The 25,475-nt window shown below is 36.6% G+C and overlaps 1 protein-coding gene across 1 annotated transcript; it reads left to right on the top strand.

The window, feature by feature from the left end:
- Nucleotides 1-18,560: 18,560 nt before the first annotated feature.
- Nucleotides 18,561-24,828, top strand: LOC149579679 (scopoletin glucosyltransferase-like). Its single transcript, XM_089802401.1, has 3 exons — nt 18,561-19,493; nt 24,359-24,438; nt 24,480-24,828. The coding sequence occupies exons 1-3, from the start codon at nt 18,561-18,563 to the stop codon at nt 24,826-24,828; spliced, it is 1,362 nt and encodes a 453-aa protein (XP_089658527.1).
- Nucleotides 24,829-25,475: the final 647 nt, after the last annotated feature.

The following is a 25,475-nucleotide window of genomic DNA, read 5'->3' as shown; positions in this document are numbered from 1 at the left end:
TATCCCTCGCAGTTCATTTCAAGATTGCATTGAAGAAGGTCAAGAAACAAAAGACTCTATTCATACTTGGATAAGATCCAAAAATAGGGCACTTGACAATGGAGATAGCAAAGCCAAACAAAGGAGCGAGAATTGAGGATATGACTCCTAATATTTTACTTTGCATTCAATTGACCTTGGGGAAGCCAAACATGATACAAAGGTTGGCTTGTGGAGATCGAGTAATGAAGTGATAGAAGGACAATTAAAGAGTCTCAAGTTGTCAAAGATCAAGATGAAGGAAAAAATAGAAGAATTGAATAAGTTTATTAGGCAGCTAGTCACTCCACTAGCAACTATTTTTGGTATGTCTGTGACTGAGACCCCTAGTGCAGCTGAAGTGCAAGCTCTCATTTCCCAGCTCTAAGAAGATAGGCACTATGGCTAGATCGGTAGAGAGTGGATTGAGAGACTCAAATCGGAAGGAACTTCTCTCATACATCAAATTGGAAATGTTATCCTCATATTGGAAACAAAAAAGGATAACATATTATCTAATAGTAATACTCTGGCTGGAGAAAGAGTCAGATGTGATGAATGCATCTCCCTTTTGAAGATGATTATCCAGATGAAAGCCAAGGAAGTAGTCAAAGCCAAGATTCTAAAGAAAGGGAATGAATCTTTGTTTGAATGGTTCCAAAGTATGCAATTAAAACTAGAAATGATCCAAGAAGCTGAGAAAGGGCTCAAGGAGACAGAGGGAAAAATAAAGAAGACTCAAGATAGAGGATTTGAGCTGATGAGAGGGCTACACACTGACTTTCAAACTAGTGGCCAAGGAAAGGATTTCATCAAAATAGAAGTGATGAAAATTAATTTGTCTACTTTTTTAGAAAATTTGTCCATAGTAGCTTCTAGTACCCAGAACATAATTGCAGAACTCTAGGTGCTCAGTGGATGGATACATGTGGCTGCAGAAGAGTTGCCAGATCAGTTGAATGTCATAAAAGAGTTGGCAAGGGAACATGTAAAATGGCTTTTGAGATTCACCAATATACACGCGCCCAATCATGAAGATTTGATCCCAATAATGGTTGTTGCCAAGTCACATAGAGCGAAAACAGAAAAGGGGAAGAAATTTAAATGATTCATATTATACCCTCTTTATGTTTTCTTTTGTAATTTTGTAATATGACAAACTGGCACCTTGCCATTTGTCATCCTTAGAAGATGAACCAATTAAACTTCCTTTGTAATGGTCATCTCAAAACCCTATATGTATGAATTGAAAAGATTAATGAAAGATCGAAATTTTTTTTGGGGTGAAGTACTATTTGTTGCAAAGACAATTGAATGGTATTTTATGTCAATCATTTTCTGTTTCAGTTACTATTATATTTAGTTTACATTTTCTCTTTCATCTTGAAATGGAATAAGGGAAGAACAAAGTTTTACCTCCCCTATTCGAGGCAATGAATGAATGTGATAAGTGTTGTTATAATTCATTCGACGAAGAGGTTCTTCTAGTATTTCCAATTTATTAGTCATAGTTTAGATTCAAATTAGCTTATTGAAGCATCAGTTAATTACATGGATGGAATTTATGGATTCATAAGATGTGTGGATGCATAAATCTATTTTAGGATCGAGAAGTTTTACCTGCTTCAGTTGGATTTTATTTAGGTCTAGCTTGGTTATCCCTCTACTATTGTTGGGTTAAGAACATACCCTAAAGTAGTCTAGGAAGAAAATAGAATTCATCATAAATCTATTTTAGGGAGCTGTACCTACCAATTTAGAGGAAAGCTAAAATATTCGTAAAGAGTTTTCCAACTATTTGTGATTAGATATTATTCTGAATTGGGCATTAAACAGTAATAATCTGAAAGAACAAATCTATTTACCAACATATTTTTGGTGACTTTGTTGGGGAGACAAATAGTCACTTGACCAAAAAGCCTATGTCATGAGGGAAAATGGTACTACCTCATAAAACATAATTCCAGTGCTCCAAGCTACCTTGGTTTCCAAGACGACCAAGAGGACATAATTTCATCCCTAAACACATTCTTTTGGAGACATAGAAGGAACGTTGAACATTACAGGAATGCTAGGTAGGTATTGGAGGAAGAAGAGAGGAGAGCTAAAGCCTTGGAGAGAGTTGTTCAAAGGAGAGATATTCAGAGAGCAGAAAGACAATTGAGACAAGAAGATCAGAGATAAACTAGACCCAGCATCCTAGAACAATTTAGGTTCCTCAGAAGTACCAAGGAACAGGGTGGGCAAGACCCTATCTTTGATAAGCTTGCAGAGCTTGGCTTTCCTATTTTAGACGTCCCAAAGCATAAAAGTGAAGGTAAACGCCAGAGAAAACCACCTTCCCCTGTTAGAAATCAAGATGCCAACACTTCACATTCCACTTGTCAGGTGTTAGCACTACACAGAGTTATTGCTCCTCTAGTTGTTAATTTCCTGCCATATACTGCCAAGACAATCATGGCTACTCCATGAACTGTGAAAATAGGACCCTTAGCATTAAACACTTATCATCCACTTCTGGTCGGTTCGAGGAAGAATTTCCCTAAATTCTCAAGTGATGGGAAAGTCACTACAGATGAACACACTAAAGCTTTCTTCGCAGCCACTCATATCTTAGGGGTGGGACATGAAGATGTGGCTGTAAGGTTGTTTGTAGAGACCCTCACAAACAATGCAATGGACTGGTTTTACCATCTAGTCGACAACTCAATAATTGATTGGGATACATTGAGGATAACCTTTGAGACAAGATTTAAGATCGCGAAAGATGAACATGCCTTGCTAACATAGTTGACTTCAATTAAGAAGCAACCAACTATGAGCATGAGGGATTTCAATGCCAAATTCAATAAGATTATCAGTAGAATTGCAGTTGTTGATAGACCCTCACTTGGTAATTTGAAAACCTTCTTTATTAGTGCAATGCCTCCAGATGTCAATTATGATTTAAGGAGGGCACATCCCACTGATCTAGTTGATGCACAAAAGAAGGTGATTGAATGTGCGGATGATTTGATTTCTACGAGAAAATGGAAACACGAACTTCAAACTACAGGAAGTTCTAGTAATACCACATCATCAAAGGAGATGATTTAGAATTTGTCTAATGAGCTGGTAGCAATGAAGAAACAATTACCCGAATTCAATAGGGACTATTAGCGGAATTATCAAAATTCACCGGGAAGAAGCAACAAAAGTAAGTTTTTGCAGCTTACAAGTTCACAACCCAGGTTGCAAATTGAGGCAGCATCAAAAAAAGGAAATATCTGTGTCTTTCATTTGACCACAGATCATGATAGCGAGAGTTGTCCTGAGACTGCCTGCATGATGTAGTTGTTATCTACTAACGAATTAAACACTGTGACTCCTTATTTAGAGCCCGATTCCTATCCAAATGGAAAATCTGGAAATTTATTTTTGGAATACTTATCAAATTCTGAATCAAAAGGTGAGTGCTATGCAACAATTGATGGAACTTCATGCATAGTGCTTACCCATGGGAAAAGGTCAAAGAATCAATCATCTAGTCACACTCATAGAAATGATTCCAATTCTTCAACAAATAATACACATACTAATCAAGGAACAACTACTTCATAGACGGGTAAGGATAAGACATCCTTTGATTTCACTCAATTTTGTGAAGAGTCAAAGATTCAAATTTCCACTATTAATTATTTAAAGTCACATCCTTTCGAGTTAAAAAGACTGGTAGACCCTGGTAAAGGAAGTACATCAGATACAAATGGTAATGTGATGGTTGAGAAGGAAGATGAAACCTTGACATTGGGTTTGTTTAACCAGGAAGACTCTACAGTCTTGGCAACATCACCAGAACAAAAAACTAAGCCTTTTTATATTTCATTATATATTAATGGATGTAAACTCAGTAATTATATAATAGACGTAGGTGCATTAGGTAATGTTATGCCTTATTCCGTACCCAAAGCCTTGGGTCTCAATCTCACAAAAGTACATGGAAGGTGCTACTTGATGGATGCTAAACAAGTTCCCTTACTTGGGCAGATTAAAGACACTCAGGTAGCCTTAGCTTCTCACCCAAAAAAGAAGCTCCTATTGACTATTTTGGTATCTAATATTCCAACTAGTTATGGACTCCTTTTAAGTAGAAGTTTTTGTCGAGACTTAGGAGGAGAAATAAAGCTAGACTGGTCACAAGCGGTGATACCTATCATGAATAAGAAGGTCAAATTAGAACTTGAGGAGAAGGAAAAGTTCATTGTCTTGAAATCAGATGACCACGTAAAGCTCAGATTCTCTACCAAGAGCTAGAATTTGGCAACTATATGTTGTTTACTGAGGAAGGCTCAGATGAACAAATAGATGAGAGTCAAAGCAAGGAAGTTTTTAAAAGAAATGAAAATGCATTAGGTATATGGACACTTGAATTTGATGGAAGTTGTGCCACCTCAAGATCTAGAGTAGGTGTAGTATTGATATCCTCGGGAGGAGAACCTGAACCTATGGCTTTCAAATTAGAATTTGGGAATACAAATAATACCACAGAATACGAGGCCTTATTACTGGGGATAATAACAGTGAAAGAAAGAGGGATAAAGATTTTAAAAGCTCAAGGTGATGCAGAGCTTATTGTAAAGAAGGTAAAAGGACAATATTCTATTAAAAATCATAAGTTGAAGAATTATAGAAACAGAGTCTGGGATGAAATTGAAGGCCTAGATGCCTTCTCTATTGAAGTGGTTCCAAGAGAGATGAATACCAAAGCTGATTCTTTAGCAATCTCAGCATCCCTGTTACTTCCTCACCCAGATTTCAAAAACAAAAAGTATCAAATCGAAATTGTGTATCGATCTACCATTCCAAATAACATAGAATCATGGCATGTTTTCAATAATGATAAAAGTTTGCAAATGTTCCTTGAAAATGACCAGTCTAGTTTTGAGCATGAATCTAGCGGAAGTAATCATGAAAGCTCTGATGCGAGTGGTGAACAAAATCAAAATGGAGAAATTCAACTGAAAGGTAATATTATTCCTCCATATTTTGTGGCTTTAGAAAAATTATTTAATAGACATGATGCTTACATAAAGCATAAGAGAGCAGAAAAGGGATCAACAATGGGTGAATATGAAGGAGTTAATATTGGAGATATTCATAATCCCAAAATGATTAACATTGGGAAGTGTTGTTCACCTAAAGAGAAAGAAACCGCGAGAAATCTATTCATGGAATTCGGAGATGTTTTTGCGTGGAGCTACGAAGATTTAAAAAGTTATAGAGATGGGAAGGTAAAACACCAAATCCCACTGAAGCTTGATGCAGTTCCTTTCCGGTAGAAAAAAAGGAACTACAATCCTAAAGTTGCTGATGCCATCTTCCAAGAAGTAGATAAGATGTTAAAAGTGAGAATCATTTATCCCATTCATCATTCTACCTAGATAGCCAATATAGTACTCGTCCAAAAGAAGAACAGAGAAATAAGAATTTGTGTTGATTTTCGCAATCTGAATCAAGTGTCCCTGAAAGATAACTTTTCTCTTCCTAATATGGATTATTTATTGCAAATGGTGGTGGGATTTGAAATGATGTCTATGCTCGATGGCTTCTCAAGTTATAATCAGGTCAAAGTAGAGGAGAAAGACTAGCATAAGATGGCGTTCACTACTCCTTGGGGTACATTTGCATATCGTAGAATGCCTTTTGGACTTATCAACGCTGGTGCTACATTCCAAAGGTGCATGAGTAAGATATTCACCAATTTAAAAGACTGAATCATAGTCATATACTTGGATGATCTCACCATGTTCTCAAGAAACAGGAAAGATCATATGGAAGATTTGAGAAAAGTTTTGCAAAGATGCAGAGAGCATGGAATTTCTCTCAACCCCAAGAAGTCAGTTTTCTATGTAATAGAGGGGAAACTCCTAGGTCATATAGTGTCCCAAGAAGGCATTAGGATTGACCTTGAACAGGTAGAGGCTATTCAAAGATTGATCTTGCCTTTGAATAAGACAGGAGTTAAATCTTTCTTTGGGCAGGTGAATTTCCTTAGAAGGTTTGTGCCTGATTTCGCGAAAATAACTAAACACATAGAAGATATGATGAAAGGAAATTCAAGTTTCAAATGGAATGAGGCAGGAAAGCGAGCCTTTCAAGATATAAAGATTGCTATTGCTAATGCCCTGGTGTTATGTCATTCGAATTATAAACTAGATTTCATCATCTATTGTTATGCTTCCAAACACACCCTATTGGCCATACTTATGCAAGAAAATGATGAGGGTGTATAAGCCCCAATAGCTTTCATGGGCATACCTTTGAAGAATCATGAATTGAAATATTCACAGATTGAAAAGCATGTCTTTGCAGTAGTCAAAGCCCTTAAATTTTTTTGATTTTATATCTTGCATTCACATTCTATGGTCTTTGTCCCAGATGTAGCAGTGAAGAGTGTATTAACACAGTAGGATGTGGGCTATAATGTCAGAGGAGCATGGGTGGCAAAGATATAGGAGTATGATATAGAAATAAAACCTATTGGGCTGACAAGGGGAAATTCTTTGTACAAAGCAATTGTAGAAAACAAGATAATTGAAGAATCAGAAGAATCAGGAGAGAAGAAATTGGTGTTGGCTATATGCCTCTATGATTCATGGTTTGAGAATATTTCTTATCTGTTGACATATGGTGAATGCCCGAAAGGCTTAAATGCAAAACAAAGGCGAGATATCAAATTGAAAGTAGCCAAGTATGTGATTTTGGATGGTAAGCTATTCATTGATGGAACTTTCCTTAGGTGTGTAGACAAACAACAGCAAGAAAAACTGTTGAAAACATTTCATGATGAGGCTTGTGGAGGTCATTTCTCATCCTCATTCACAACTTTTAAGATACTAAGGCAGTGTTATTACTAGCCTGGGATGTTTAAAGATGCATATGCCTGGGTAGTGACATGCAAGAAGTACAAGATGTTCTCTGGATGTCCTCAATTAGCCGCTCTGCCATTGAGACATGTTATCATCGAAGGCCCTTTTCAACAATGGGGTCTCAACTTCATTGGTTTGGTTAGTCCTATATTCGATGTTGGTCACCAATATGTGATAACTGCAACTGACTACTTCACCAAGTGGATAGAAGATAAAGCTACTAAGAAAACTACTTCCAAAGTGGTGTGTGGATTCATAAAGGAGAGCATATTGGTCAGGTTCGGTGTTCCTATTAAACTGGTGATGGATAATGCATCTTATTTTTCTTCGATTGAAATTACTTATTTTTGCTTTGAGTATGGGATCATCGTGGGTCATTCATTCGACTATTTTCCCCAAGGAAATGGCCAAGTTAAGTCAAGTAATAAGAATCTGATGAATATTGTTAAGAGATTAGTTTTAGATAATCAAAATAATTGGCACAAAAAGATTCATGAGGCATTGTGGCTAGATAGAGTGACACCTAAAAGGGCAATTGGCATATCTCCCTTCGAATTTGTCTACAGAATCGAAGCTAATCTTCTCTTACCTCTAGAATTAGCCATAAATAAACTAAGAATGATGATCAAAGATGATGTTTTCAAGGATGGTTTAGAAAAGAGGATCCTATACTTAAGTAAACTTGAAGAAGAAAGGGAGGAAATTGTAGACCACATCACACAACACTAGATGCGAGTGAAGGATCTCTTTGATAAGAGAAAAAGACCACAAAAATTCATAGTGGGAGATAGTGTGTTGCTTTGGGATAAGCGAAGTTCTTCGAAAGGAATGCATAACAAGTTTGTTACTTTATGGAAAGGCCCATTCAAAATTCATCAGGCACTTGAAAACAATTCTTTCAAATTGGCATATGAAGATGGTGAAGTACTACCCTTGACCTATAATGGTTAGGATCTGAAGCTTTATCAAACTGCTAAGTGAAAACAAGTAACCCCTGTATTTGTATTAAAGTTAGGCTTAGTATCTCCTTGTGTTTCCTAGATAGTCCTTTCCCTTTGTTTTTGTTTTCCTGTTCTTTGTTTCATTGTGTTTTTTTGTGTTGCCACCTTTTTACCTTCTTTGCAAAACCAAAGATTTTGAGTTCCTTGCTTGGGTATGCTCAACCCAAGTCCCCAATCAGAGCCATTTGTTGCCCCACTTTTCATCCTATACCCATTATGCAAAGTGGAAAATGGTCTTGTGTCTCAATTAGGTTTAGGTATGTCCGAGTTTGTTTCTTTTCCCCAAGTGAAAAGTCTCTCAATCAAATTTTCATCTTCCTCCTTCTCCCGCATTACATAACTGGGTGGGTTTCCCCTTGTTGTCATGAGTTTTGTGGGTGATCTAAGATCCTTTTTGATGGAGATTCTTAGTTTGTATGATGATCTCCACAAAGTCATTTCCAAGAAAGAACTTTCTCATGACTCATTATAGTTTACACATAAAGAAAATGAAGTCTGCGGAAAACCTAGCATCAGCTTCTCCTTGGTGGATTTTTGCACTGTGTAGGTGATTTTCCACAAAGGCCAACTAATGAGGTTTACAGGCTAAAACAAAGAAGAAATGAGTTTTTTTATGGATAGATTGTTCCTACGTTGTAGTATTCTACCTTGGGAGTTACTCAGAAATCATTATAACAATCAGAATAACATCTAGTGGAAAATTCTGAAGTAGCTTCTCCATGGCAGGTTTTCGACCAAGGAAGTTAGTTTTTCGACGAAGACATTTGTAATGGAGAAAAGCAAGTAAGTGGATTCATTTTTCATTTTCGCACCCCTTTTAAAATTTTCTGAAGCTTAGAGACACATTAACTTAAAAGGGCTAAGTGAAAATGAGATGAAGGTGGAAAAATAGAAGTTGCCTTCTCCCCAGCGGGTTTTCAACCCTTTGAAGCAAATTTTTGCATCCATTGAAAAATGACTTCTGTAAATGTATTGGGCTCATAGATCAATCATAGGATGCTTAAAAAGGATAATGGAAGCTATTTGATCACATTTGGGAAGGTATCTTGAGCAAAATCTGGCTGAGCGGATTTATACCCATAGAGTACTCTGTTCTTAATTCTTCGCAACTTGGTGAAAAATAGGAAAGTAAGTCTGTAATAAAGGAAAGTAACCATTGGGCCAACAAGAATAGTGATAAGACATGCAAAAATCCATTAGAAACCCCCACATTTACTAATCTAACGGATTTATCCTTTAATTCACTCATGTGGTGTGGATCTTGAAGATTAATGGGTGGATTGGGATTTCTATATAGAGATGAACATAACAGATTTTCAAACTACCACTTTCTTATCTGAATTTTTATGTTGTTGAATTGAATAGTGATTTTAGAATCCTCGCAGCTACAAAGCTCTACTCTCTGTACTATTTTCAATTTTAAGATTTACAGCTCATCTCTATCTCAATTAAGATGGCAACAAGATTTGTTGGTTTTGATGGACTGAATGGGATTAAGTCAACATTGCAGAATGTCACAAATACTTCAATCCACTTCTTCGACATGCAAGATTTTCAAAGAAGGTTGAAGACGGTACCAATCCACCCTATAACAAAAAAACTCTGATGAAGCGGACTAGTAGAAGCAGCCAAGTTTCTAGTAGCAATTCAAGGCCCCGAGCTGATCGTTGAATGCATTAACCATTACAATCTAGATACTAAACAAATTATATTACCAGATCATACAATTTTGATCTCAATTGACTAGCAAACTGTAGTCAATTGCCTCTGAATTCCAGAGTGGGAAGAATTTTTTGATTTGACCATGGGAGGAGCCATGTTTGAGTTCTCCTTGAAGAAGATGGTGTGGCGGAAGGTAATTATGAAGTCTTGGTTCCAAAAGCCATGAGGACCTAAGAGTAAGGTTCCTAAGACCCTTTTTGGCACTGATCTCAAGCCCAAAATTGTGGACATCCTAGTTCTTTTGCACTGATTGAAAGGTGAGGTAGAAGCCACTCAAGCCTCTCCAACAGTTGCAATGCCTACTTCATCTCAGAGTGTTATGACAAGTGTGACCATAGCTTCCACCCAAGGACCAGCTCAACCTGTGGGTGGAGGTGATCAACCCCTAGACAAGAATGTTCTTATAGCCCCAACATGTCATAATGGATCCTTGCCAGTTATAGGAACCTAGACTGGCATTGAAGAGAAGAAATTAGAAGAACCAAAGGACAGTGCTCCTTCCCAAGTACCTTCCCCACATACTACTCCCATTCCATCTCCTCACGCTTTCCCTATTCCTTCTCCACATACCACTCCAATCCCATCTCCTCATCATAGCCCTGTGCCATTAGCAAGTGCTTCCCTGTTGAGACTAGGTGGCTCTCCCATATAGATAGTAGACTTAGGGGATGGAAAAAGTAGCACCAGTGAGTCAACTAAATCGGATGAAGGGACAAAGAAGACTTTGCAAATAAAAAAGGGCTAGGTTTCTTCCAGACTTATCTCCAAGGATTCAAAGAATCCTTTCTCTTCAACTGTTGTGGCCATGACTCCAATGAAGAAGAAGATGTTCAGCAGCGAAACACTCAGAACAGCTTCCAAGGTGATATGAACTAATTCTTGGCTAGAAGATACTTTAGAAAGGAAAAGAAAGAGAAAGGATGAGGATGTTTCTGAAAAAGACACTATATCCCTCATGGTTCATTTCGGGACTACATTGACGAAGGTCAAGAAACAAAAAAATCTATCCATACTTGGACAAGATCTAGAAATAGGGCACTTGACAATGGAGATAGCACAGTCGAACAAAGGAGGGAGAATTGAGGATATGACTCCTGATGATTTTACTTTGCATTCAATTGACCTTGGGGAAGCTAGACATGATACAAAGGTTGGCTTGTGGAGATCGAGTAACAAAGTGATAGAAGGACAATTAGAGAGTCTTAAGTTGTCAAAGATCAAGATGAAGGCATAAATAGAAGAATTGAATAAGTTTATTCGGTAGCTAGTCACTCCACTAGCAAGTATTTTTGGTATTTCTATGATTGAGACCCCTAGTGCAGCTGAAGTGCAAGCTCTCATTTCCTAGCTCTAGGAAGATAGGCACTATGGCCATATCGGTAGAGTGTGGATTGAGAGAATCAAATCAGAAGGAACTTCTCTCATAGATCAAATTGGAAATGTTATCCTGAGATTGAAAACAAAAAAGGATAACATATTATCTAACAGTAATACTCTGGCTAGAGAAAGAGCCAGATGTGATGAATGCATCTCCCTTTTGAAGATGATCATCCATATGAAAGCCAAGGAAGTAGTCGAAGCCAAGATTCTAAAGAAAGGGAATGAAACTTTGTTTGAATGGTTCCAAAGTATGTAGTTCAAACTAGAAAAGATCCAAGAAGCTGAGAAAGTGCACAAGGAGACATAGGGAAAAATAAAGAAGACTCAAGATAGAGGATTTGAGTTGATGAGAGGGCTACACAATAACTCTCAAACTAGTGGCCAAGGAAAGGCCTTTATTAGAATAGAAGTGATGAAAAGTAATTTCTTGACTTTTTTAGAAAATTTGTCCACAGTAGCTTCTAGTAGCTAGAACAGAACTGCAAAACTCCAAGCACTCAATGGATGGATACATGTGGCCACAGAAGAGTTGCCAGATCAATTGAATGTCGTAAAAGAGTTGGCAAGGGAACATGCAAAATGGCTTTTGAGATTCACCAATATACACGTGCTCAATCATGAAGAGTTGATCCCAATAATGGTTGCTGCCAAGTCACATAGAGCGAAAATAGAAAAGGGGAAGAAATCTAAATGATTCGTATTATACCCTCTTTATGTTTTCTTTTGTAATTTTGTAAAATGACAAACTAGCACCTTGCCATTTGTCATCGTCAGAAAATGAACCGATTAAACTTCCTTTGTAACGGTCATCTCAAAACTCTATATCTATGAATTGAAAAGATTAATGAAAGGTCAGCAAATTTTTTGGTGTGAAGTACTATTTGTTGCAAAGAAAATTGAATCGTATTTTATGTCAACCATTTTCTGTTCCAATTATTATTATATTTAGTTTACATTTTCTCTTTTGTCTTGAATTGTTATAAGGGAAGAACGGAGTTTTACCTCCCTTGTTTTGAGGCAACAGATGAATTTTTTAAGTATTATTATAATTCATTCGACAAAGGGATTCTACTAGTATTTCCAATTTATTAGTCATAGTTTAGATTTGAATTAGCTTAGTGAAGCATCATTTAATTATGTGGATGGAATTTATGGATTCATAAGATGTGTGGATGCATTAATCTATTTCAGGATTGAGAAGTCTTACCTGCCAGAGTTGGATTTTATTTAGGTCTAGCTCGGTTATCCCTCTACTGTTCTTGGGTTAAGAACATACTCTAAAGTAGTTTAGGAAGAAAACAAAATTCATTGTAAATCTATTCTAGGGAGCTATACCTACCAATTTAGAGGAAAGCTAAAATATTCGTAAGGAGCTTTCCAACTGTTTGTGATAAGATATTGTTCTGAATTGGGCATTAAAGAGTAATAGTCTAAAAGAAAAAATCTATTTACCAACAGATTATTGGGAACACAACTTTCCATGCACTAGCTTGGAATTTTGAGGCTAATTTAGATGAGATTATTGCTCTCTCAGCCCCTAGATGGGTCCTTATTAAGCACATCCCTCCCTTCTTGTGGAGATTTATCCCTCAACTTTTTGAACCCCTTGGTAAATTCCTGCACATGGACGATTCTACCCGACTGATCCCTCATCTTGATGTTAGGTTTCTTCTTGCTTTGAAACCTGGCCACGATTTACCAAAAGAACTCACAATTACGATTGACAATGAGAAGCTTTCTTGCCCTTTCAAAACACTAGGAGGGCTAAACACGTGTTTTTTATGTAGGAAAGAAGGGCATCTGAGGAAAGATTGCCCTATTATCAAAAATAAAAGTCCTAAAATCCCTACCCCTTCTTCTACCTAGTTGAATTCTTCTCCCTTTGCTAAAACCACTCCTTCGCCTCTACTTTTTGACTCATCTCAATCTTTTCCCTCCTCTCTACCGACACCATCCCCTCATAAAGCTTCCATTACAAGCATTGTGGATGCTGATGGTTTCCAAGCTGCTACAAAAAGAGGAAAAATCTATCATATAAAAATATTTTGGCCCCAAATGTGCTAGTCTTCCCCCCTCCCCTAGCTGTTAATTTGATTGTCATTGCTTAGGATTCTGATAAGTCTTCCACCCCTACCTCTTCTTCTTCAAAAGCCCCTTCCAATTCAAAGCCCCCTATTAAAAATTTCCAAGAAATCTTTGATGATTTTATTTTTGAAGTCATACATGCTATCCCATCAAATGTTAATAACCAGCCTTCGATGCTGGATAGTTCCTCTCACTCCCTGTCTGATAGTGAGGATATTCCCACTTCAAAAAGGAAAGGGAGACCTCCTAGTTCCAAAAACAAAAACAAGAACAATAAAAATTAAACCCTCATAGTCTCTGGCAATGTCTCTCCTATGGAGGATATTGTGGATCTTGGAGCATCTAACTCTAAAATTATGTCTTAATGAATTGTGTTTCATTGAATATTAGAGGACTTGAATGTCTTGATAGAAAGTTTGTGGTTAAAAGCTTTCTCAACTCTAGGAAGAATATCGACCTAATCATGGTGTAAGAGATTAAGTCTATTGGATTAATTTTGGAATTCAATCTTAATTTTATTTGGAAAAATGTTGTTAAATTTTACACTAATCACCCTCAGGGATAGGGAGCTGTGGCTATTCTTCTCAGCCCCAAGTGGGGTCCTAGGATTAAGATTTTTGGTTTCTCTCCCTGTAACAGAGCTATTTGGTTGATTTTTAATTACAATGATTTTGAATTTGGTATATGTTCTATTTATGCTACCAATGACTATGTTGAAAGGATTATGCTTTGGTCTTGGCTTAGTTTGCTTCTAGATATCCATTAGATCTTTGGAGATGATTTTAATATTATTGAAGAATAGGAAGATAAAATGGGAGGTCTTTCCTTTTCCTGGAAAGATTAGGAAAACCTTGCTTGGAATAAGTTTTAAATTGCTAAGTCTCTTTTTGACATGTTAAGTGGGAACACAAATAGTAACCCTGGGCTCTGGTATACTTGGTGTAATTTTCAGAAAGGTTAGTCTAGAATCTATTCCAGGCTCAATCGCTTCTATCTCAATAGCAATTTCTTCTCTATGATTCTGAACATTCATAATAACTTGGTGATTGTCTCCCCTACCACTCTATCGGATCACCACCCCATCTCTATCTCTTTTAATTTAGGTTGTTCCCCTATCCTCAACAATCAGAGTAACCAAAAATTCATCCTTAATACTAGTCTTCTGGAAGATGAAGATATCCTTACTGCTATCTCTATTATAAGACTCATTAATGAGTCTCATTATCCCTCCTTATTTTACATTAGCAGATGGAACTTGAATATCTCTGCTTGGCAGAATTTACTTAGGAATGTTGGTCAAAAAAAGGCCAAGGACTATAGATATAAGGAATCCTGGCTTAATAGTAACCTTTACAATGTTGAAGTGGCTATCCAAAATAATTCTAATGACCCTCACCTTTGTCATCAGCTCGCTCATTCTAAGAACATTCTTAGGAAGCATCAACATCATAAAGCTTTGGGAGCTAAAATTTGATCAAGAGCTCATTGGTTACAGTTTGGGGATAGAGGTAGTAAATTTTTCTTCAATCTTATTAAACAAAAGTAGGCTAAGGAAACTATTGATAAGCTGCACATTAATAACCAGCTAATTACGAATATGGATATCATTGAAAAGGAGTTTGCTTAGTTTTATGAGGATCTCTTCACTTTCAACGATTCTCAGGATTCTAAGGCTCTTAGAGACCAATGTAGTAATCTTATCCCCAAGAGAATCTTGGATAATGATGCCTCCTTCCTTGAACAACTGATATCTCTGGAGGAAATTGAAAAGTCCATTAACTCCTTTAATAATGATAAAGCCCCTAGCCCTAACGGTTTGCCTGTGGAGTTCTACAAAGTCAACAACAAATGGATTTGTAAATATTTACTTAATATTTACAATGAAGCCATTGATACTAGAACTTTGGGTAAAGATATTAACTCTAGAATTGTCAAACTCATCCCCAAGGAGGGTGATAAATCCCTTATTAAAAACTAGAGACCCATAACTCTGTTAAATGTCTCTTATAAAATCCTCGCTAAGATTATGTCTCATAGGCTAGAAACCATTCTTCCTAAATTCGTTTGTCCTACCCAAACTAGCTTTATTAAAGGTAGATATATCTTAGAGAATCTGATCACTGGATGGGAGGCTCTTAACTAGGCTAAGCATACTAATCAAAATGTGTCTATGTTTTTGTTGGACTTTGAAAAGGCTTATGATAGAATTGAGTGGAACATTATCAATATGATGCTTGATGCTCTTGGGTTCCCCTCTTTCTTTTGTAACATTGTTAAAATGCTCCTCAAAGATTCTTTTTCTCAAGTTGATATTAATGGATCTCTTTCAGCCCCTTTCCCCTTGGGAAGATTGATTAGACAAGGTTGCTCGCTTGCCCTAGCCCTTTTTGTTATTGCCTCTGAAGTTATCTTCTATATTCTTAGGGACAACACTCTTTCCCCTTTGATTAAAGGTATCACCCTTCCTGATAATAAGGAAATTATCAATTGCCAATTTTTTGGTGACACTTCTCTTTATCATGAAGCCTCTGAAGCTAATTTTGAAGCCATGATCAATAAACTGAATTTTTTTTGTAAAATATCAGGAGCTCGGTTATCTCATTCTAAATCTATTTGTCTTGGATGGAAAAACCAACCCCCTTATTGGTTTGAGAAGTTTGGCTTCCAATGGGGTGGCCCCTCTAAAGTTGTTAAATATCTTAGTATCCCCTTCTCTTTTGAGTCCTCTTTAAAAGAGATGTGGAGCTAGATCAAGGATAAGATCCATAATAAACTTAACAAATGGCATAAAAGATCTCTGTCTCTTGCTAGTAGAATCCAAGTGTGTCAAAAAATTCTCTCTTCTTACAATATATACTATGCCTCTGCCTGGATGTTTAATGATTACCAAGTGCTAGAAATACAAAAAGTCATCATAAATTATCTCTGGTTGGATGGTAAAGGGAATAACAAGACTTACTTTATCAAGTGGAATTGGTGCCATGTTGACAAGCTCCTTGGGGGTTTGGGGCTTAAGGACCTAAAACTTAGTGGTCTTGCCTTGGCCTCTAAATGGATCTTTCATGCTTTGGTGGGAAATGATCCCTGGAAAGTCCTGATTCGTAATAATATTGAGAGAGGATATCCTAAAAATGCCAAATTCTGGAAGAATCTTCCTCTCACCGATCTCATTTGTGGTGATTTTCCTATCATTGTTCAAGGCTCTATTGTTTTTAAATCCATATGGAAAGCCTGGAACCATGTTAGGCATTTCATAAAAAACATGAATTGCTTTGATGATAAGACCCTCCATGGTGAAAGATCCATTTGGTGGAACCTTAAGCTGGGTAATAAACCCCTTGCTCTTACCCAAGGCTGCTCTGCTAAGTTTTGGGCCAACTATGACATCAAACAATTTATTGATATCTTTGAGAAGGACAACGTTATCCAGTGGGATGAGTTAAAAAATAAATTTAATCTCCCTGACTCTCACAAGAAGACTTATAGTATGATAGCCAAGGCTAGTAAGGATATCTGTACTTTATGTCATGTTGATTCTAACAGCTATCTGAAAAGTAAATGGCCTGGTGGAATTATCTTCTCCAAACTTAAAGCTAAGAATGTTTACACTGTTATCAATCACAGTGAAGAGATTATCAGTCATATTAATAATACTCGGTATACTGATATGGATGTTCCCGCCTGTAATAAGCTTTTCAAGTATCTTTGGAGAAGTTCTATTGATCCTAAAAGTAAATGGTTGCTTATTCTCAACAAGCTTCCTATTAAAAGCACTTTCTTTGATATTAATTATTGCACTATTTGTAGAACCACGAAAATGGGAAGGCATAATTTTTTTTTAATGCAGTTTTGCTAAAGAGGTTTGCTTGATGCTTGGTATATCTATCTCCTCTACCTTCAATATTTTTGAAATTATTACTGGTTTTATTTGTAATGCAAAGAAAGATATTAACATGTTTTGGGACATTCTCTCAGCTAACATTTTGTGGCAAATTTGGAAGTGCAGAAATGAAGAAAGGTTTCAAAATATCCCCAGGTTGCTTACTGAGTCTTTTCGAAGTCTCACATTTTTAAAAATCTTTTCACAAGTTCAATTCACCATGAAAACTAGCAAGTCTAAGTTCAAAAGGCTACTTAAAGATGGTCATGCCACTTTCTTTGCTAATGAGGTGAAGAATGGGTAATTCTGGAAGCTGCATTTGGACAATATCCGCACTTTCAATCAAGCTCTCAAGCTCATCGACAAGGAAATCAAGAGGGACCCTCATAGCTTTACTGGCGATATGATTTTCATGCTGAAGCAAATTCAAGATCAAAAGAACTTGGTTTGGATGGAAGGTTCTATGGGTTGGACAGCATGGGTGGACACTGCTGAAGATGTGCTACACTAACTGCTATTTTCTGCTTCTTCTCTCTCTCTCTCTTCCTCTCGGATTATATGTAACTCCTCTTTTTTGGTGTGAGACTTGTCCTCTGATGCTTTGATACTTCACAGTTTTGCTGTATTTTTGAACTCCTTATACTTAATACAAAAAAAAATTATTTTTTCTACAATAATTTAAATCAAAATAAAATATTATATTATATTTATAAATATAAACTTATATATATATATATATATATATATATATATATATATATATATATATATATATATATATATATATCCTAATAATCAATATAATATTAAAATAACAATAATATGATGAAGTACAGAGTTAGTATAAATATAATATAAAAAACTATTTAAAAAAATGCACAACACAAAATAGTTTGGTGTGGCTAATTACATCGAGAGGATGTTTCAAGGAAAAAATGAAATATAGAAACAATATACATTAATATTAATAATCATAATAATAACAATTTTATATCTGACAAGTACTTTGCATTGACAGGATGTTTGGGAGGATGTCAGGTTATAGCTATGGCACGGGCTATAAGGCCGGTGCAAATATTCGGCCGGATAGCCAGTGCCCAGCCCGTGATTCATGCAATTGGTGGGGTACTGCTCTTATCTTTAGGCTCGCCGCACAAGTCGCTATTAAGTTATTTAATATGTTGGGTCGCCCGCCTTGACCGTTGGGTCGTCAATTACCGAAGAACGAAAAGTTTTCATTGGGAAATGTGAAAGCTTGGCAGATTTCGTTGTTCTCGACGGTGCGGATGCTCTCCGACTTCCACGAAACGCACTCCAAAATCTTTGGCTTGGATTTGTAGGCATTCCTCTCTAACTGCTGCATCAGTGAATTATTAGTCGTTTTTAATGACGCTCTGACATATCTCAATGTCGGTATTAATTATTATTGATGCTCAGTTTTGGTGCCAAACGACTTTGTTGTCATTGCTCGAAGTTTCTGTGGAATAATGCGATTAATTTTTTTAGTAAGTCGGCGAATCCGTGTTGCTTATAAGGTTCCAGTCGAGCTCAAACGGCTAAAAAAAGATGTCGAGCCTCTCTGAGAAACCCCACGTAGTGGCGTTGCCATTCCCTGCACTTGGTCACGTTATCCCTTTCCTCGACTTTTGTAAGTCGCTCGCCTCGTATGGCCTCGCCGTCACTTGGGTCACCACTGCTGCAAATGCATCCTCTCTCAATCCCCAAATTGCCCACGCTGTGTCCTCTGGCTGCGACATTCGCCTCGCAGTTCTTACTACGCCAAAATTTGAAGGCTTGCCGGAGGGAGTGGAAAGCTTCGAGCAACTTCCTCCCGAGCAAGCCGACTTAATTTTTGATATGGTCGCTAAGCTTGAAAAGCCTTTTAACCTTTGGCTTGAAGCCCAACTTGAAGGGAGAGAATCTCCTGTCTGTATTATGCATGATGTACTTCTGGGATGGAGTTATATGGAGTTGCCCCAAAAGCACAATGTCGTTAGGGTTGCGTTCGACACATACGGGGCATTCGCTTTCACTCTGCTGCGTTCTGCATGGCTTTCTGCCTCGCGCAAAGCAGTGGAGAAAGAAGGCGATGCGCTTCTCCTCAGCTTGGATCTTCCCACTCCACTCAGATTACATGAGCGCGAAATAAACCCAATGTTGTTCGGGGACATCCCAATGGAGAAAATAGGAAGGATGCAGTCAGCCATCCAAGGATGGGGGACGCTCATCAACACGTTTGAGCAGTTGGAGTCTGAATATCTCCAAAACTTGAGAAATCTGACAGGGAAAAAGGTGTGGTGTATAGGCCGAGTACTTCCATCGGCTTGCTTTGAAGGTACACTGAAAGTCGGTACCCCAGGTAAAATGGCAGACATAAGTGAAGATAAGCTGCTCAGATGGCTGGATTCTCAAAGCTCATGTTCAGTTGCTTATATTTCCTTTGGCAGCCGGATATTCCTAACAGAGGAACAAATAAAGGCCTTGGCTTGTGGTGTGGAAGTGATGAATTAAAACAGCAGCACAAAGAATAAAAAACAGAGCATAAAACAGAGCTTAAAAACAGAGCAGCAAAACTCAAATATATCAAAGAGCTATAAAGTTTCTTCTTGTTATTACAGCTGAGAGGAATGCTCTATTTATAGAGCTCATACATATTTCTAGAGGGTTCTTGAGAAGCTTCAAGAAAGGAAGCACTCTAGAGATTTCTACATAATTTTAAATTCAAATTTTGCACAAAGAGAGAGGCTCCAAGAAGCAAGTAGAAAGTTCTGGACTGTGCATTAAATGCCCAGCTACTATAATAAACATTATTTTTAACACCCCCCCATAATGTTTATTTGGAGAGAGTGGGAACATCTTTGAGCTGCAATAGATTTCTAAATTTCGTAGATTTTACAATAGACAATGCTTTTGTAAATATATCAGCAAGTTGATCTTCTGTTCCGCAAAATTGAAGCTCCACCTCTTGTCTTTCAATTAGATCTCGAACAAAATGATGATGCACTTCTATATGCTTGGACCTTGCATGATATACTGGATTTTTTGCTAGCTTGATAGTACTTTGATTATCACAAAATATTGTTGTTGGAGAGTCTTGTGGATGATGCAATTCTTCAAGTAACCTCCTAAGCCATAATGCTTCTTGAGATGCCTTTGATAAACCAATATATTCAGCTTCTGTAGATGAGAGTGACACTGTTGATTGCTTCTTGCTACTCCACGAAATCGGTCCTGATCCAAGATGGAAGATATATCCTGAAGTTGACTTTCTATCATCAATGTCACCTGCATAATCAGAATCTGTATATCCAACTAAAGTAGGTTCTCCTCCATATTTGTATTCAATGCCAAGCTGGTAAGTACCCTTAATATATCTTAATATTCTTTTAGCTGCTTTCCAGTGTTCAATGTGTGGATCTGCCATGTATCTTGATACAATACCAACTGCATATGCAATATCTGGTCTAGTTATAGTAAGATACAAAAGATTTCCAACAAGCTGCCTATATAATTTTCCATCCACTTTCTTTTGAGTAGAGTTAGCACCTAACTTTACTCCTATTTCACATGGTGTATTACATGGTTTACAATCACTCATATTGAATTTTTTAAGTACATCAAGAGCATATTTAGTTTGAGAGAGCATGATTCTTCCTTCTTCTTGCCATACTTGCATACCCAAAAAATAGTGCATTAGTCCTAAATCAGTTATTTCGAAAGCTTGTTTGAGTTGATTTTTAGTTATCTCAATATCATGTGCGTGATTTCCTGTAATAATCAAGTCATCCACATACAATACAATGATAACAACCTTATTATCACAATATTTTACATACACATCTGGATCAGCATTACTTCTTTTAAATCCAACTTCTAGGAAGTACTTGTTAATTTTTGAGTACCATTCCCTTGGTGCTTGTTTGAGACCATAGAGTGATTTTCTTAATCTACACACCAAATTCTCTTCTCCATACTTAATAAATCCTGGTGGTTGTTGCATATAAATTTCTTCTTTTAAGTCACCATGCAAAAATGCACTTTTTACATCCATTTGAAAAATTTTCCAACCAAACTTTGCAGCTAAAGCAACTATTGTACGAATGGAAGTCATCTTAGCTACTGGAGCAAAGGTTTCAGTATAGTCTATACCTTCTTCTTGTGAGAAACCTTTAGCCACTAACCTTGCTTTGTATTTTTCAATAGCTCCATCTGATGTGAATTTGGTTCTATAGGTCCACTTGCAACCAACCACATTTTTGCCTTCTGGAAGTGTTGTTAGTTCCCATGTTCCATTCTTCATCAAAGAATTGTATTCTTCTTGCATAGCTGCTTCCCATTCTTCTTTTCCTTTTGCTTCTTCATATGTGTTTGGAGTGTCAACCTGCATCACCTTAGTCATAAGAGCATAGTTAGCAAATATATATCTAGGACATTCTTGATAAATTTCTTTGATGCTTCTAAATTTCTTTGGATTTTCATTATCACTTTCTTGAGTCTCATCCCATGTAGTGGTTTGCACACCTTGACTTTGACTATTGGTAGAAGTAGAATTTTCTTCATCAATCAAAATTGGAAAGAAAGATAATGTTGGAGAATTATCATTCTTAACATCTTCATCAAACCATACATTTCTTTTAATATAGATTTCATTAGTTCTAGGATTGTATAACCTATATCCTTTCGATTCCTCACTATATCCAACCATTGTGCACTTCTCGCTTTTCCTTTCAAGTTTGCTCCTCCTTTCATCAGGAATGTGAGCATATGCTTTACAACCAAAAATTCTAAAATGAGATACTGTAGGCTTTCTTCCACTCCATGCCTCTTCTGGTGTTATGTTCAAAACTGCCTTAGTAGGTGTTCTATTCAAGATATATACGGCAGTATGAACTGCTTCAGCCCAAAATTTAGCTTCTAGATTTCTAGAATGAAGCATGCACCTAGCCATTTCTATTATAGTTCTATTTTTCCTTTCAGCAACACCATTTTGTTGGGGTGAATAAGAGATAGTTGATTCCTTTTTAATGCCATGTTCTTTACAAAAATCTAAAAGAGCTTTATTCATGTATTCAGTCCCTCTATCAGTTCTTAGTATCTTTAAGTACTTTCCACTTTGTTTTTCAGTCAAAGCTTTAAACTCTTTAAACTTTTGAAACACTTCATCTTTCTTTTGTAGAAAATACACCCAAATTCTTCTACTATAATCATCTATAAAAGTGAGGGCATACCTTGATCCTCCAATTGATGATGTTTTGAAAGGACCCATTACATCACTATGGACTAAATGTAGAGGAGTTTTTGCTCTCCATGATTTACCTTGAGGAAAACTTTCCACATGTTGTTTTCCCATTGCACATCCTTCACACACCTTAGGGCTTAATGATATCTTTGGCAGCCCATGCACCATTTGTAATTTCTCCATAAGCTTGAGACTTTGAAAATTGATGTGCCCCAAACGCTCATGCCATAACCTGCTCATATCATCATATTGAGCAATAGTACACATATGTTTATCTCCATATTTAGAAGTAAATTCTTGAAATTTATATAAACCATTCTCCATTTTACCAATTGCAATGACTCTATAATTATCATTGACATCCTTGATTAAGCACTTATCATTGTAGAATTCTATTTTATGTCCTTGACTTGCAATTTGAGATACTGAAAGCAGATTTGTTTTTAATTCAGGGACTAATTTCACATTTTTGAACAAACCATTATCAATTATGACATTACCAGTCCCTTTAACTTCTAAAGCACTATTATCCCCCAAATATATTTTCTCTACATTATTTTCACTTATTGATTCAAATTGATTCTCATTATGAGACATGTGTTGTGTAGCACCAGAATCAATAACCCAATCTTCTTTGAAAGTATTATTTTCTTTAAGTGCAACACAAAATGCATTTCTTTTAGAATCTCCTAATTTTGGATAATTATTTACTTTCTTTTCTACATCTCTTTTCTTCTTGAAACATTCATTTGCCTTATGACCCACTTTACCACAATAATGACATTTCCATTTACTTCTATTATGATCTATATATGAAATACTCTTATTTTCATTCTTCCAATTTCTTTCTTTAGATTCATTTTCTTGTGACTTCTTATAATATTGTTTTCCTTTCATTACAAATGCTTGAGATTCACCATCAAATGATTCTTTTTCTTTAACTTGTCTTTTCTCTTCTTGAACCAACTTAGCACACAATTCTTCTGATTTAATACTTTTTAATTTATCTGCAGTATCTAAACCCCTTATAAATGATTGATAAGATCCTGGAAGACTTTGTAATATAATTTGCACAAAATCTTTATCATCTATATCTTTTCCAAGAGAAGCAAGCTCATTTTTCTTTTCCTTTAACTTACTTAAATGTGGGACTATCTCTTGTGAGCTTGATAATTTCAAATTGTATAATTCAGTTGTGAGAGATAAGATCCATACATCACCTGAATTTTGATATAAATCTTTCAAAATCTCCCAAACTTTGACTCCACTTCTCTCATTACGCACTTCTGGAAAAACTTCTTCTGAAAGTGTAAGCTTGATTAGTGCTGCTGCCCTCTTGTCCCTTTTATCCCAATTATCTTGATCATTTCCTGGATTCGTAGGCCTTTGTTCACTACCAGTCACAATATCATAACAATTTTGAAGGGTTAGAGTGATTTCAACATGAGATACCCAATCATAATAATTTTTTCCATTTAATTTAACTGTAGGCAAAGTCACACCAAGTGATTCCATTGTTAAATTCTCTCCCCTTTTTTTTTTTTTGGATGAGAATGAAAGATATTTAAGAACTTGAACACCCAAGCTTGAAACTGAAAAAGTCTCACCAATTTGTTGAAGAAAAAAAACTTTTCTTTTGCTGCAATATCCTTCCTTTGATGTAGTTTTTTGTCCCAAACCAAACTGCTGTTCACTCCTTAGTTACAGCCTGCAAATGTAAAGATTCACACAAGAAAAACACATATATTCATTCCAAAAAACATCATATATTCACAGCCCAAAGAACTGAAAATGCTCTGATACCATGATGAATTAAAACAGCAGCACAAAGAATAAAAAACAGAGCATAAAACAGAGCTTAAAAACAGAGCAGCAAAACTCAAATATATCAAAGAGCTATAAAGTTTCTTCTTGTTATTACAGCTGAGAGGAATGCTCTATTTATAGAGCTCATACATATTTCTAGAGGGTTCTTGAGAAGCTTCAAGAAAGGAAGCACTCTAGAGATTTCTACATAATTTTAAATTCAAATTTTGCACAAAGAGAGAGGCTCCAAGAAGCAAGTAGAAAGTTCTGGACTGTGCATTAAATGCCCAGCTACTATAATAAACATTATTTTTAACAGGAAGCCAGCGAACAGCCATTCATCTGGGCCATCAAGGTGTCGCCAGAGCTCGAACTCACGACTTCGGACCAGGCTCGCAGGTATCTTCCGGAAGGGTTCGAAGAGCGAACAAAGAATAGAGCAGGTATCTTCCGGAAGGGTTCGAAGAGCGAACAAAGAATAGAGGGCTGGTCCGATGGGGCTGGGTGCCGCAGCTTATTATTCTCTCCCACCCATCTGTGGGACCTTTCATGAGCCACTGCGGATGGAATTCTATGCTTGAGAGCGTAGCTATGGGAGTCCCGTTGATCACATGGCCGATGATTGCAGATCAACATTTCAATTCCAAACTAGCCGTGGAGACTGGCATTGGAGTCCAAGTGTGCGAGCATGTAAATGGAATTCCAGATAAGGAACGAGTAAAGGAGGGCAACGGCTATCCAGGCAGGAGGATCGACCGCCTGGATTGCCGAGTTCCTCAAACGCCGTGAGGATTCCTGCCACTCCCTGACATCCACTGACAGTCCTTTTGAAAAAAATAAACACCCCACATAACGGATCGCTATGAATGCTCCTTTATTGGACATGGTGGGCCCTTGATCCAATTCCATTCCCTTTTGCGCTTACTTTGTCTTGCGCCCACGTGAAGAAGGAAGTGGGATAAGTTAGGTCGGTAGGATAAGGGGAAAGGTAGTGAGTTTAATTTGTTTAGTTTTTTTTAATTTTTATTTTTTTGTTGGTTGTTTTAATTAAGTTCGATGTTAGAAATTTGTTAATTTTATTTTAAGTAATTTAATTAGTATGTTTTTAAATATTAGTAAATATAAAGGAAATTAGTTAAATAAAGTTTAGTTAGTTTTATTGTTTGTAATATATATGTTAGATTTTAGTTAATTTTAGATAGTAAGTTATTAGGGTTAAATTAAAACAGTTAAAGTTAGTTGACGCTAGAAGAGAAGTAAAGTAACTTGTGTTTTTATGTTTGAATACATGTATATGTATAGGTAAGAGATTAATTTTATTTATTTTTCATTATAGTATTCTTACTAAATATTCATTTGATTTAGTAGATAGTAAAGTGGAGTTATTAGATATACTTAATATGAGTCATAATACTATGACCTATTTTTCCTCCTAC

This window comes from Cupressus sempervirens, chromosome 1, assembly GCF_028749045.1.
Source record: "Cupressus sempervirens isolate cs-2001-9-10 chromosome 1, ASM2874904v1, whole genome shotgun sequence".
NCBI classification, from domain to species: Eukaryota; Viridiplantae; Streptophyta; class Pinopsida; order Cupressales; family Cupressaceae; genus Cupressus; species Cupressus sempervirens.
Note: the sequence above shows the minus strand (reverse complement) of the source record. Positions and strands in the feature narration are given on the sequence as shown.